The 15,965-nt window shown below is 40.2% G+C and overlaps 1 protein-coding gene across 2 annotated transcripts in view; it reads left to right on the top strand.

Annotated features, from left to right (window-relative positions):
- Positions 1–15,965, top strand: part of TGFBR3 (transforming growth factor beta receptor 3) — a 102,393-nt gene that overhangs the window by 61,159 nt on the left and 25,269 nt on the right. For both annotated transcript variants that reach the window (XM_030226465.2, XM_030226464.2), the window contains exons 5-7: positions 3,969–4,152; positions 9,441–9,609; positions 11,903–12,050. In XM_030226465.2, the coding sequence (XP_030082325.1) occupies positions 3,969–4,152; positions 9,441–9,609; positions 11,903–12,050 (501 nt within the window). The remainder of the gene's footprint in view (positions 1–3,968; positions 4,153–9,440; positions 9,610–11,902; positions 12,051–15,965) is intronic.

The following is a 15,965-nucleotide window of genomic DNA, read 5'->3' as shown; positions in this document are numbered from 1 at the left end:
TTGGTTTGCTAAGAGTGTCACTGAGTTCATGCTAGATCCCATGTGATTTAAGACAGGTTTCAGACCTCAAGCTTTATTGTGTGGTGTTTGTTTCAGCTGTGAGAGTGGGCTGTCTCTCTGGGTCATGGTTCCAATCAGAACTCATGTTAGGAGTGTGGATTGGACAGATTTGAGGATGCTGCCTCTTGTCTCTCCTGCTGATCTTTCTCATTGCTGCCTCTGACTGTTCCTAAGCATTCATCCTTCTCCTGGTCCCTCTAGGAGCCCAAACCCATCACTTTCAGACCAAGGCAGCTGGTAGTCAGGAAGATGTGGACTTGAAGTTAATCCAGCCTGCAAGAGTGAGGAAACAAAGACTCTTTGGGCATTTAGTTGTTGAGGTGTATTCCCAAACCAATCTTGCAGGAGGCTGAAGGACCTGGAACAGGCACCTGTGATAGTCTTTTCTCTTCTGTATGGTCATGGCTCCCTCCTTTCTTTGCTTGCTTCAGTAAACAGGGGGTTTAGCCAGTGGAAGTTTACAGAAGTGGATTTTGGCAGACTACTGGTGTTAGTGACGTGGAGATAATAAATCACAACAGGTTGTTTCTGAGTCACTGGTTCCAGTGGAAACTATAGCTGCAGTTGCATAGATAGGCTTTAATTCTCCTCTCACTTCTTCCACTAAATTGCCTCTAACTTGAAACAGAATCCCTGGAAAAGCTTCTGCTGCCTTATTTTGCTCATATCAAACAAGTGTTATGTTGAGTCTATTCAGATGTTGTTAAATTAAGTGGGCAGTTACCTGTGTGCAATTAATAAACTCCTGCTGAACCTTAAACCTTGGTACCAGGTTTCCCCTTCCCACAGATTTTCTTGTTTGTTTCTTTATCATTCTAGTAACTGTTCCATATGGGTTTGGAAAGTTCCACTTGATTTGACACAGATTCAGCTTTGATAGAAAATCCCAGGATCTTTTTCCTAGGTATATAAAAATGTGCAGGATCTCTGATCTCATAAGGTTCTGCTTTCATCCTGAGAAAACATTGAACAGCCTTCATTATATAAGGATCTTTGGTAGCTGCAAAACTGAGTATCTCCCAGGAAGCTGAATTAAAATCTAAAATGTATTTAAGATAATGCTCCTTATGTCTATGCTTTTAAAAATGTGAGAACTGGAAGTGGAATTTTCTAATGACCGCATGTGTTCTTGAGAACACTAAAATGAAAAATTCTGTCATTGCCTGAAAGCATCACACCTCTGTGACTGTAAGGATTGTGCAGATTTGATAGATGGTTCACGAGTGTGGCATGTAATTTCAAAAGCAGCATGTTTCTTATTCACTTGAAGAGAATTGTTCTCTTGATGATTAAAGTATGTTGTATATGGGCTTATGAACAACAAAAGATGCATTTTTGAGTTTTGGAATACCTGATATTTCTCCATCTGTGGCTTTATTTTTACTCTGTAAGAAAGTACAATACCAACAAACACTAGCTGACTGATCCCCATGTAGGCCACTCCAGTAGCTGGTTCAAATATTCTGATTTTATTCTGAGCAGGTACACTCCTCTCCTACATGTTCCACCACAGGTCTGATACTGTACAGCTCAGATAAAATATGAAGGATGCTGCTTCTTTTCCTCCTGGTATATTTGCCTCCATCATGGCTTTAGGGGTGATGAGGTGGTCCTTGTGCTGGCAGGCTCTCAGTGGGTAGTGGTGTAGCTGTTGTTGTTAGGGGAGGGATTGGTTCATGCTGGATCTCTGTGCACACTTACCTTTGTATCCTGAGTCATGGCCCAGAGGTGCCCACCTCTCTCTCAAGGCTGAATTATGAACTTGCTTCCTACTTGGGAGTTCTGAATTATAACAGTTTTAAATACTTTAAGTGTTATAGAGCAAAGTAAATATCCCCTTGGATCAGATTCAAAGGGAAAAAAAGGCAATAAATGTTTAAAGGGAGAGAAGGAAATAGGTAAAATAAGGAACAGAATATGCTATTTTGTGTGTGCAGTATTGCCACTCACCACTGCATATATTTGAGATGACTCAGGTTAGGTTCTGAGAGTTGTTCCCTCTGGGGAATAGTAACTCCTGAAATTTGGCACTTCTGCCAGGTAACTGATGTCCTGAACTACCATGGCAGCCTTGCAAGGACAGTGTTATTCAGACTGGGAACTTTTCTTAAGGATGTGTGAAGGCTGTTTTTGTTTTGTTGCCCCAGCATGAGGGGTGTATGTTTCCTTGATTTGGTATGGTGCAGAGAAAATTTCAGGCCCTGTTTTCCCCAGTGGTCATCAGGGTAGTAGTGTATGCAACCAAAATATGTTCCTAAATATGGTTTGTTCTTTGATGGAGTACTCAGGTTTTGGTAGCATATTTTCAATATCCTATGCTTGATCCTCATTTCCTCTGAGGAGCAGCTCTTTGAACTGTGGTGCTCGCTGTGGTTAGTGGCCATGCCAGTATCTTGGAAACAGATTTTCCATGTCCAGCTTCTTCATTTAGTCTCAGAAAAGTGACAGGACATACATGTAAGTTTACTCAACAGCAGAGGATGTTTCCACTGCAGTTCCTTTTCATGTCCTCACAACAACTGGAAGAAATAGAGCTGGGGCACTTTTTCCTCTCTGCAGCCTCAGAAAGTAACCACTAAAGGAGTCGAAGGGAGGAGATAGGAGTGTCTGTGGCAGCAGTCTCTTAATCATTCAGTCAGTGCATAATTAGTGCTCAGATAAAAATTGGTTAGTTCCCAAATATTTAAAACATTATTTGACTTCAATGCTTTGCATTATCCTAAGCATGTTAGATTTGGTTTTGATTTGTTCTGAAGAGTAAGTAGTTAATGTTCAAGGCAGGTGTTGAAACAGTGATGGTTGCCTTTTTTGGAAGGGTCTGTTGAATTCTTTCCAGAGCAAATAACGTGCTTGGCTCACTTAACCTTGCCTTAGGTCTGTGTAGTAAAAATCCCAACGTTGGCAAGCACAGTAGAACTCTGCAGTCCTTTCTAAAACCTGGGTAGTGGAACCAGCATTTCAAATAGACTTTAGTATGTGATTGAAAAAAATAAATATGATAAGCTTCATGTTTGTTCAAAGATGTTTACTGTGTTCTCACTTAGTGAGGATGCGTGTGCCAGAGTTTTTAGTTGCTCTGCTTTCTGTCTCTCGGTTCCTCCCTTGAAGCATGTGGTCACTCTGATAGGATCTGTCCCTCAGGAAGACATTTGTCATGCTGCAGGATGATGAAAACAGTTTTCAAGTTTTAATTAGTAATAAATGAAAAACCAAGAGTATTCTGAGGAAGACAGCTGTTGTGTTAGCAAAGATTTTACCATCTCAAATGAAAAACACAGCAAAAATGTATTATTGCAAGGTAATCAATTTCTTTGATTGTTATTTAGAAGGAATAATATTTTCTCTCATGCTGTCCTGAAATGTTTAAAAAGACACACTGATGCTGCTTTACCCTGATGCTGACCATTTAAAAAAAAAAAAAAAAAAGGAAACAGTGTGTAAATGAAAAACTTCTGCTGCTCTTACTGGATAAACTGTCTCTGAGGGTGGCATGCCAACATCCATTCAATATTCCTGCAAAATAATCACTGATTAAGTCCCTAAATCCTGTGAATTTCATGCATGGGAGATTCTTCTAGTTAGGCCAAAGCTCTGTGAAAATGTCCCACATGTCTCTGCTATAACAGTACACAATCCAGCATGACCTGGCATGTGCTGTGTCAGTGCCATCCTCTGAGACTGTACACTTGGAATTTACACAGAATTTGATGTGTTAGGAGCATTGTAGAGATGCTCCATGAAACCAGCCCATGGCATAGGTGCTTCTAGGTGGTGAAAATATAAAGTGGGAAGAGCCCATAATCACCTTCAGTCACTGTGTTTGGGTGTGAGAGGTTACAGTGCCTAAACATGCTACGTGTCTGCATGGATAAATGTGCCACATTAAAATCTGTTTTTATTCCCATCAGGTGTCTGTAGGTTCCGTTGTTCAGTTTGAGAAGGGAAACTTCTCCTTGTCAGCAGAAACAGAAGAAAAGTTTTTTCCTGAGAAAAATGAACATCTACTGCAGTGGGCCCAGAAGGAATATGGCGCAGTAACATCTTTCACTGAACTGAAAATATCAAGAAACATCTATATTAAAGTAGGAGAAGGTAAACCAGAGCAAAACCAACTGAATTCATAGACACTTTCAATTACTGAGAATGTGTTGTTTATATTTCACTTATTTTAATTTTTGCTCCTAACTCTCATTTTCCAAGAGATATGATATGAAAGCGGAAGCAGAGAAATAAGAGCAAGCCTAAAGACCAGACCTTGGGTTTAGGAAACTTAATGGATTCTGGTGCCATCACTTTATGCTCATAAATGTGGAGACTCTCACAAAAGTCAAACTTTGCCTTTTAAACAGAATCAGTTACTCATGGTGATTGTTTGGGTGCATTCATCTGAAGAAGGAGAGACCTTGAAGTAGGGGGAAATTTCTAGAAAGAGCTGTGTTACATTTATTTTTTTCAGTATTTGCTCATATAAGGATCCAGGCTTCTTTGGGCAAAGAATTATTGCTTTCCTCACCAGACTAAGTTACTTTAGTCTGTACTTATGTATTTTCATCCCAAAGAGAAAGGTTTCCTGTCCCTCTGAGCCACATGCCAGGTTCTTCAGGTGGCCTAGTGCAGGTGGGAGAGGACTCCAGCTCCTTGGGGACTTCACACAGGCCCATACTGGGGTGGGGATCCATAGCTGAGTGGTGTTGGCACAACAGAGCTGCATGATCCTCTGCAGGAATATCTCTACAGAAACTCCCAAACAGCTGAACTAGTTGGTTACAGGAAAGAAAAAACCAATGAAAAGCCTTCTGTGGACAAAACCTTCTTTCCTAACCACATGTATCTGATAATTTGATTTCCTCACATAGGAGGTTTGCCCCCCAACATCAGAACATGCCTGAGTTAATTTTATCCAAATCCTGCCAAATTTGTAGAGGATTCCCTTGTGTGGGGCTTTTTTCTTTCTTTCTTTCTTTTTGGCTCTACTTGGCATCAGTCATGGTTTCTAATGCCAGAAAATCATTCAGAAATATATTTCTTAGCTTATTAAAATGCTCTTGAAACATATACATGGGAGTAGTGATCTCTGCATTGTGGAGACAAATATTGAATTAGATATGTTGAAAAAAACAGATAAAATTTTGTCTGTTGATTTGCCTGTCTCCAGTCAAACCGGGAGGCTAAAGAGGAGAGTTTAGCATCATCTTCAGAATGCACTAAAACACAATTTAATTAGGAGCAAGTACACAAAATGGAACTTGGCAGGCAACCAAAATAGTTTCTGAGAAGGCTCCTACAAACCAGCTCAGCTGTAACCATGTTTGATTTTGATTTAAATTCTTGGCAGAAGTGAATGTGTGTGTATGTGGGGGGGGGTTTGCATGTGTTCAGGGGTGGGGACAGGGTCAGTGCTTGAACTGCTGCAGTCGTGTGAGGAGTTCTGTAAAAACCACGTGGGATGTGCTCCTGGTTTGCTTCTCTGCAGAGTGAACAATGGAATCACTGGATTTCACAAACCACAGCATGCAGTGACGTACATTTGAGGCTTTTCATGGAAAACTTACACTCCTCATGAGATTTTAGTAAGGTACCCTCAGCAGACAGTCTGTGAATCACTGCTAGTATTGCTCATAATCTGTAGCTGGTCACACAAAGCAGTTCCTTGCTATGTGACTGATGCAGAATTTGATGGCTGTATTCATTTAATTGTCTACATTTCAGCTTCAGTCAAGTTAGACCAATCTGAAACTGGAAGATGGAATATTTTAGAAATGTAGGCTGTAGCTGAATACAGAAAACAGAAAATGCAAGCCAAAGGACAGAAAGATCTGAAGAAGGCTGATCTTTCATAGAATAAAGCTGCTTCTGATGCCATGGGTCTTTTAAGTCACTTTTGAAACTGCAAATGAAAGGCAGCTGAGAGCACTAGCAAACTGGATCAGGGCCAAGTGCATCTGAATCCTGTTGATTCTAAAGAGTGGCTGATCAAATACTGCAGGGATGGTGATCACAGCAAGAATTTTAAGGGGCCAGAATGGGGGTGTGGAAGAAGAGGGCGCAAGAAGTAGGGTTCTTGTTCTTGCCTTGGTTTGTGTAATGAAGGAGATGGCAGAGTGACTGCTGTGATAATCACTGTCAGATTCTAGAAAGCAGGACTGCTCATGGTGAAAGTGCTCTTGCTATGTGTTGTTCAGCAGAAGTCAGTTTAATTCCTCATGCTTCAGTGAGATGTGATTGAGCACGTCAGGAAGTCTTATCAGTTAGCTAAACGTTACCTAATGCATCCAGCATCACCAGTAAATCCAGGGCAAATGTGCTAGCCTGGAGTGACCATAATTTCAACACATTTCTTAGCTAAATAAGAAAAAAATATTAGCTTTAACAGTAGCTAAATTAGAAAATGTACAGTCTGTTTACTGGCAGTAACACTGTGCTTCTGTCCTGACTGAATTTATAGCCAGTACACACCAGTGCACATATCCTGCATGCCATGCTTGCTTGGTTTAATGCTGGCACATGGTCCCATTGTGTCTGGCTTAGCTGTGTGTCCTGCTGCAGGATGAGCACTACCTAGAGTTTGCATCCTCCCTCCTGAGACCCCTGTAGGCCCTTCCCTGATCCCATTTCTATCCTGCCATTAAATGCCAGCCAGGGTTCTGATCTCTGTTGTGCTAAGGGCTAGCAAACTGTGAAATACACATAAATAAGCCTTACCATCAGGGTGCACAAGGAAAATTCCAACCACCTTGCTTATGCCCAAATGAGATTTTGAAAGGCAAGCTCTGCTTGGATGGGATTTTTGTTGCTGAATCCAACTGCTGCTGCCCAGAGTGCCTGTCTAGGGAAGTGACACTTGATTAAGAGTGCTCATTTGCACGAAAAACCTCCTCAGGATGATGTTAAGCTTGGTTATTCAACTTCAGCCCAGAACCTGTGGATGGCACCTAATTGGTGCAGAATAGAGCAGACAGTGTCTGTCCTCATCAGGAAAAGAGAAGTGCTGCAGCCAGAAGCTGCAGACCCTGGCGTACAGCGCTCTGTGTCCGTGGCGGCCGCCTGGCGCTCGCTGAAGGAAGGTGGCTGCCAGCCCCTGCTCACAGCTCTGCTGCCTTGGGCCAGCAGGGCTCCTTGGCACCCAGCTGCTGGCCAGAGACCCTCTGCTGGGGGTGTTGCCTGCAAACCCCACGTCTGATTCTCTGTTGGGAGTCTGGGGAGATGAGAGAGGCACAGAATTCATGAACTGACTGTTTGTTGGCTGGTTTGGTAATGTTTTTAATTGATTGCAGACACCTGCAGTCCCTTTCCAAAGTATGTAGACAGCCCTGCAACTAACAAAGAGGAGATGTGTAGTGAGCAAAGAAAGATGAAATGGATCCACTTTTCTTTTCTGCTCCAGCCCGATTTTGGTAACTGGTGTGGATAAGAGTAAATTCATTCTGGTGTGAATGTCAAGTAGCCCGTGACAGAGTTGAAATCTGCTGCAGAGGAAAAGCTTGCTATCAAGTGGAGGCCCAGGCTGGGGACTCTCTGTGCTTCTGGCAGCAAGAGCAGCACTTCTGGAGAGCTCCAGAGACGCCTGATGGAAGTGCCAGGAGCAAGAACTGAGTTCTTTGCAATGGCAAATGATAGCACGTGTGGTAATTACCCACAAACTACTCCAGAACTGGTATTTTATGACCTGAATCACGTTGTACCGCAGTTAAGAAGAAAATACCTAGTGTCCCTCTGTGTGTGTGTGTGTATATATATATATTTAAAAGTTAAGTTACACATAGACCATTTGGGATCATTTTCCATTCTGTGCTGTTGTGGGAGGAGCTGACAGAACTGCAGCTGCATTCAAGGCTAATCTGGCAGGGCACACACCAGATGTTAGAGAAGTGCTTTGCTTGGGCAGTATGAAGAGTTACAGCCTTATACAGCTTTAGTGGCTTCTCTAGGGGACACAACAGGGTTAATATTCAAAGGCTACTTTGTGTAAGATCAGGAGAAGAAACTCCCCTGATTGTTTCTGCAGAGACCTGGGTCACAGGAGTTTCTGCTCTTCCTGCAGGGTTGGGTAGCACGCACAAATGCACTTCAGAGGTGACATTTCAGCTCTCATTTAGAGAGTGCATGGTCTCATCACAGCTCATAAGAGTTTCTTCACAGTTTTGTGTTCACAGTGCATGCTAGTTTGTTTGTTTGTTTGTTTGTTTTTTGGAAGGTTTTTTTTTTTTTTTATCTTGCTGCTGACCTTAATAGGAAAAGTCTTTCTTGTACAGCAATGGTTGAAGACCCAGACATGTGGAATTGTATTCTTACAGGATTTCAAGTACTCAAACATAGTACTTAGTCCTTCTATGTATTATGACAATTCATATGTCAAGCTATCTCAAAGGCAAAGTGCTCCTGATTCTCAGTAGAAATATTGTTTCTTGGGGTACAGTAATATAGGCTGTGCATGAGAATTTCACATGAAGTGACTGTTCTTTATGGTTTGCATTTTACACTAGTGTCTCTTCCCCCAGAGGGTGTTTGGGCACTGGAACAGGCTCCCCAGGGCAGTGGTCACAGCAGCAGCCTGACAGAGTTTAAGAAGCCTTTGGACAATGCTCTCAGGCACAGATTGTGACTCTTGTAAAATGGTCCGATGCAGGGCCAGCAGTTGGATACTATGACCCTTGTGGATCTCTTCCAGCTCCACACATTCTGGGGTTCTGTGATGCTCATATTCAGCTTTTTGGTTAAAACAAAAGAGATATTGAATAGCTATGCTAGAATTTCATCATTTCAGCTATGCATATTGTGATCAGAGTTTCGTAATATCAACAGCTGATTCCATAATTATCTCAATGCTTTTAATTTTCTATGTGCAATATTTGTTGCTTTCTAGACAATACTGACTCTGACTACAGAGCATATAGGAAATATATTAAGTAAGGAAATGGAAAGTACTTTCTGTAGTATTTAAAGCATGGTAAGTTTATAATAACAAGAATAAAATATTTTCCACAGGGAGAAGGAGTTGATTCCAAAAGTAATCGCTGAGTAAATTGCAATAGAAAGAAATCTCTTGTAAAGATGCAAGGAGCAAATTAAATGTATTTTATTAATTTGGAAAGGTTTTTCACATATTTTTCTTCAGAATTGTTTTCACATTTTTCTTTACAGGGATTTTCTTTCAATAAGTGTTTAAATCCATAAATAGTAACTATTAGAAAGTTGATGTATTGGTACAACAGTAATCTCCTTTTCAATATGATGATTTGTCCCATGTGCTTATAATAGATGGTAGATACAACTTTCAGCAATATAGTGAGCCCTGAAGTTGATGTGGTGTGTGCATACATCTAAGCTGACATCTGTGTTTAAAGGTCCCTATGCTTTCTTTCTTTCTTTCCCCACTCCAGATCAAGTTTTTCCTCCCTCGTGCAACATAAAAAAGAATTTTCTCTCTTTAAATTACCTTGCGGGATACCTACAACCGAAACCAGCAGAGGGGTGCCTTATGTCTAACTTAGTCCAGGAAAGAGAAGTTCATATCATTGAACTAAGTACTCCAAATTCCAATCCTAACAGGTAAAGTATCATCTAAATAGACTAAAACTGTTTGCAGTAATAGCAAAAAACTTCACTTGTCTTATAAAAATCAACTGAAAGTAGCCATTTCATCCTTAAGGAAAAGCTTGGGCTTTCATACCTTAAATAGAAATTGGTTCTTCAGTATGTAAAGATTTTGAATTCTGCTTCATAATCACAGGATTTTTCTGGACAAGACTGCAAAGCAGTCTCTCTTCTTGCTCAATCAATCACATTTTTCCAAGGATAAGGTGAATAAGGGAATATCAGTAAGGGCAGTATCTGATAGAGACGCTTAAAGGTTAGACCACTGTATGAGGAGGTGAGACAGAGGTTGAAAGTAATCTTGACCTGTCACTGGTAGGGATGACTGGCAGCAATGTCTAGGACAGGGGCTCCCAAACAGTGTCCAGAGGCTGCAAGAGATCTGTGGTCTATGGTAAGTGTTCCACAGCTGCTCTGAAGATTCACAACACTATTTTCTGTCAAGTTTCCAGTTGAGTTCAAGGGATAGTTTGATAATTACAGGATTTCTTAAGGGTTGACAGTGGTGGGCTGACTAAAAAATGTTTTAACTACTGGTTAGGAAAAGTAACTCTCTGTACACATTTTGAGGATTTTCTAAATTGTCAAAGGTACCTTTGGGAGGTAGGACATATAGAATACTCATCTTTTGCTGGTCTTTCCTGGATCTTAGTGGGAGAACAGAAGTGGGGTTTGCTTCAGATAGGAAGAGGTTTTCCAAGTATGACTAAGGGCCAAGTATGATTGCTAGAACAGAAATTTGCTGTGAAACTTAGATGGTTACAGTTTCATCAGAGATAAGGTAGAATTAAAATCCTGTCTGCTTACTGCATTCACTGGATATCTGGCATTGTCTGGTTCTGCTCCTCATGCAGCTGCATGTGAGTGCATCCTATCCCTAATGAGAAAACCACACAGGGAGATGGAGGTGGGAGTAGGTGTTTTTGTGAAAAGGATAATTCTCATTGCAAGATGCTGAACCCAGAGCCTGATAATTTCCTCGCATAGTAACCTGGGGAGAGTAAGGAAGTGTTGAGGTTGATTGGAGTGGTAGTGGAGTGGAATGGTAGTGTTGTGGAGGTGAAGTAGGTAACCCCAAATGATGATGCAGCCCCATCCTGAACAGAGCTGATGCTAAACATCCTTCCAGTCCCTTGTAATGCTACACAATGACTGACCTGGTTCCAAGCTTTTGGCTTTGGGTGATAGTACAATAGGAACTTGCTTTTGAGATGATAACACTGCAAGAAATTTAAATGTTTTGCTTTTTAAAAGTAAAAAAATAAAAAGGTACTAAGTTACTTTGTTCTTAGTTTTATGTGTTATCCACAGCTATCCTTATGAAGTTTAAATCCCCAAAGAAACATACAGAAGCTGAGCTGGGCATGTGTAAAGCTTCAGGAGATGGATCAAAGGTCCCAAGATACATGAAGTCTCAGTGTAGAATATTAGTTGGAACCTATTACATGGAGATGAGCACGTTCTTGTAATGTATGGCCCCATAAGATGGTCTGGAAGTATAGGTTTTTCTGTTGAATTGGTATTTTGCATGTTGAGATGTTATTGATGGGTAAGAACCCATTTGCTCTACTTATTTTACTGTGATCTTGAAAATCTGGATAGTTTTCATCTATTTTCCAGCAAGCAGTAGGCTGGACATCTGGGTTTTTTTCTTTTTAAAGTAACTATATACCCAGAAGTAGTGGAAACTGAGTACACTGCTTAATTCCTCAAAGCACGCAAGATCTTAAGCAAAGTTATTCCACAATTTAACTGTTTAGGCAGAGACACCCCCCAGTATAGTACTTGTGGTTTAGTTGGGTTTTTTATGCATGTGTGTTAACCTGCTTGTCTTCTTTACTTTTTTTAGGTATTATTTTAAGTTTTAATACATTTATAGCCAGAGAAAATGGAAACAGTTGTATTTAGGCACTGTCACAGTGAAATAAGAAAATTATGTTTACTTTAGAAAGCAACCTGCTAGTCATATAACTTACCTGCACTAAATAATAGGTGAATTGAGTAGCACACTTCCTGTAAATAAGAGACAGAAATATATTTTTTTCTAAAAAGTACTTGTTTCTATTGTTATGCAAAATCACTTAAGTGTATAAGGAATAACAATCTGTTTTGCACATGTTGTGTTGCCCGGGATAATATCCAGCATTTTAATCAGCTGGCCAGACAGTGGAAAGATGATGGATTGGAAGAAGGTTGATAGCTGAAAATTTCTGGCATTCTGTTCTAACTTTCTATTTTCCACATACAGTGCTCTCCAGGTGGATATAATCGTTGACATTAAACCATCTCAGCCAGGCACCAGACTTGTCAGGGATGTGGTGCTTATCCTCAAGTGCAGAAAGTCTGTCAATTGGGTTATCAAGTCTCATGACATCCAGGGAAAGCTGGAAGTGATTGTAAGTTAAGGCACCTTTATTTTTTGTGAGCTATCATGATACAACAGTACAGAATCCATTTAAATGTGACGTAGAGCTAGACCATGTTAATTTCTGAATGTTTTCTCTTGGCTGCTTCTTTTTAATAATTACTGCATTTTAAGGAGTAAATGCATAAACTTTTTATTCTAATTAACTTTCAATATAGGGGCTATGAAACTGACCAACACATTGCAGAAGCTGGGAGGTTAGAACAAGGATTTAGTCTGTGTCTTTTTGACTTCCGAAGCACCCTAAACACAGAGTAGGATGTTCATTTCTCTTTTTGCTGTTACTTTGGTGTATGGATGTACAGGTTCATGTCAGAAGTTGGAACAATGCCTTCTAGTGCAGACTAGATAATACTAGATGCACAGCACACACCCACATCCCTTTAGAAGTGGAAACTCCTTTACTTCTGCTTGTGGTTGTAGTAGTATCTATCCCCTCCTCCCCGCCAGTACTTCTGTCTCCAGTAAGTGTTTGGTCAAATTGACCTAACTCTCCTCAGACAGCAAAAAATATTTTTTTTTTAAGTTAAAACCAGGCTCTCTAAAGGTAAACTTCTTAAATTACTGGCGATGCTGATTCATGCTCATTTTTGGTACAGACTTTGTGGTTTAACACACTTTCTACTAAGAAAATGTGTGTTCCCTTGCTCTGAAATAAATAAATATAATAAATGAACTGATCTTGCAGGCTATAAATTTATGGCCCATTTCCATCTTAAGTGATCAGTGAAGAGCACATTGTACAGTTGAGCTGAGTGTTTGCTCAGGACCACCCATGAGCCTCACAATTAGCAGTTTTGCAGCAATTCAGTTACATTTTCAAACTTCAGTTCTTGGTATTTATAGCAATTTTCCTTTGTTTAGTTGCTTTCTGCTTGTAATCTGTGCAGAGGAAATTCTGGAAGAATGCAAAGGCTAGTTGATCTAAATCTCCCAAGCAAATAGATTGGTAAGCAGGATTTCATAGTAGCTTTGGAGAGTGAAGGGAAATAAATGAAAGCTAATTTTGGTGTTGCTCAGAAAATTTAATGGAAAAATTATCTAGGGTGGATGATGAAGTTCCCTCTTGATCCCTGGCACATATTTATCTTACAGACAGGAGAGGATGTTCTGGTCATCCTGTAGGTCTGAAATAGTCCTTAAAGAGAAAGGACTTAAAGTTTGGTTGCTGAGGACTGCCACTCTTGTAAGCAGAATGATGAAAAACAATGCTTGACTTCAAAGTTTCATCCTAGGTTATGACATAAAATTCAGCACTGTATATTTGGGCATATATGGATCTACTTTCACAGGATAGAGAATTGTGCTGTAGTTCACACCATGCTAGGAAATAGCTCAAGTAGTATGTTTCATGCCCATGAAGCTGTCACTTTGTGGATGATCAATTTTCACAAGACATTTTCTACAGGTTTTTAAAATTTCTAAAATGCTGTACTTGAGTACAGAAAAGCAAGACTGCTAAAAAAACCTTTATTTTTAGAGTTCTTCTTTATTAGTTATTGATAATATAAGTAAAAAGTATAATTAAAAATAGTTTCTGTAATGAGTGGCAGAAGGTAACATTTTATTTAGATTAACAAAAGCAGAAAGTAATACATTAAATATATACAGAAATGTCAGTATTTAAAAGACTTTGGATTCATGTTAGGATTTGTGAGTAGCTATTTATTTTACCACTTCATTTATATAGATGCTTCATTTTCTGAATATATGTTCATTTTCATTTGTTTAGAGGGGGAAAGGGAGGGAACTAAACCCCCCCATGCCATTAAAAAGCCTGCATATCCAGCATTTAGCATCTTTTCAGATCTCTGTTAAGCTGAATGCCTTTCCAAGCCCAAATTTAGACAACACATAAAAACATTACTAAGCAATTAGGTAATGTTTCACAATGTTCTTTTTATTAGTTGAAGCAGTTCCATGCACTTCAATTTTCCTAACTTCTTGCCCTCACTACGAATTAGAATTGTCTTGAGGGGCTTGGCAAGCTGAGAGGGGAAGGTTAGTGCTAAGCTGCCTCAAACCCAGTACTGTAAATTACTGAGGTCTAAGTTCACAAACAAAAAATGAGAAAGATGTTTTAGGTCATACAGCTCATCTCCCAGCTTGTTGTGTTTTTTGAAACTCTGAAAGAGGATGGACACAAACCCAAGTGAAACGGGAGTACTTTAGGTAAACCAATTGCACGTAATGTGTGTGCAGTGCTTTCTTCTGGGCTGTGTTTAACTCCTGTGCTGAGTCCTTACATGCAGTGTTTGTGTGGCTCTCTGCTTGTACACTGCTGTTCTCATCACTTCCTTGCAGCTGGTGTCCCTCTGCAAAGCTGGGAACTGTGCAGTGAAGCTCCAGAAAGAAAATGAGTTTGAGGAGCAAGGAGTGAGAGAAGTGCAATGCACAAAACAAACCCTTGAAGATTTCAGAAGCTTGGAGGGACAGTTGTTTACCTGAGAACAGCTGCCCAGCACTTTCTGAAATGGTGTCTGTTCTGAGTGGGTTGGTGGGGGCTCAGATTGTCTGGTTTCAATCACTGTGTGTGAGAGTGTTGGCAGGGCAGGCAAGTGGAGGGAGTCTATTCCAGCCAGCCCTCGTTCTTACTTTTGTTTCAGTGGGGCGATGCAAGACTCAGCATTTACAAGCTCGCTGTGGAGTGGAGGGTGTTAAAAAGCCCTGGAAATGCTCAGGTGCCAGCTAGGACAGTGAAGTTCTGAGATAATATTTGTTCAGCTGTCTCCTCATGACAGAAAAGAGATGCAGCCAAGTTGGGTTAGCATAATAACTCCTACCAGTCAAAGTTGTGTGGTAATATGTAAATACATGATCAGTCATGTCCAGATTTGCACCTTGTTGAAGATCAAAGATTAGTTGATCCCAAAGAGTCATGAGGCACTAAAATTAGGACACCTGTTGCTCCATTTTTGTTTCTTATCTTCAGTGACCTTTGCTGAGCATTGGTAACTGTTCTGGTAACAGTATGCTCAAACCAGGCACTCTGTACTTAAAGTAATCTTTAACTTCAGTTGTGAAGCCCCAAGTGTTTAGAGGCTGCAGAACTGGGTCTTTAGGAGGAAATGAGGGAGGGAGCTGAAGGTACACCATGCCATTCCATCAGGACTCTCTACATGCTTTATTCACTTCTTAGTTCAAAAACTCACTTTGATGTCAGGTAGAGAAGTACAGCTGAGCTCTCTGACCTGTGTAGCATTTTCATGGGAGCACTGTCTAAGAGAGATCTCTCTGGTCAATCTTCTGGTGTTCCAGAGTGAAAGATGTAAGATTTGTTCACATTGAGGAAAAACCAGTGGGGATAAAAAGAAGATGCAGCCTATATGATGGAGGAGGTAATCAAGCATGGGAATGAAAGTGTTTGTGGAACATTCCATGGTATCAGCTGCATTATAAAGTGCATTTCAATCACATTGCAGAAATGGCTGAAAAGTGGGTCATCGTGCCTTTGCTGCAGCATCTGTGTTCAGCTTGTTCTGTAGCCATTGATGGGATTGTTACAGTGGTAATAGTAATGCTGTGACTGTAAGAATAAATATATAGGTATTTAGCTTGGGTGTGAACGAATACATGTTAAAGATCCCAAGCTGCTGAACACATGTTTGTGTAATACCACTGAATATTTTTGAACTGCCTCTCTAACAGTGAGAGATCCTTGTTATATTCCTTTGACTTGCCTGTTTGGGCAAAAAAAAATTGAAATTTTACAAAACATTTACAGGAGAATGAAAACTAAGTGATTGTGAGACTCATTTATTTAATAATACTTCATTTAATAATAATTTATCTCATTCATAAGGTCAGCATGTGCATTTATGAGTTTGCTGTATTGACGTATTTGTGTAAAACTTGTATTGTTAATTAATTTTAAAGTCTTTTCATT

The sequence above is a fragment of the Serinus canaria genome, chromosome 8 (assembly GCF_022539315.1).
Source record: "Serinus canaria isolate serCan28SL12 chromosome 8, serCan2020, whole genome shotgun sequence".
In the NCBI taxonomy this organism is placed as follows: Eukaryota; Metazoa; Chordata; class Aves; order Passeriformes; family Fringillidae; genus Serinus; species Serinus canaria.
The sequence above is the reverse complement of the archived record's forward strand: the minus strand, read 5'-3'. Positions and strand labels throughout refer to the sequence as shown.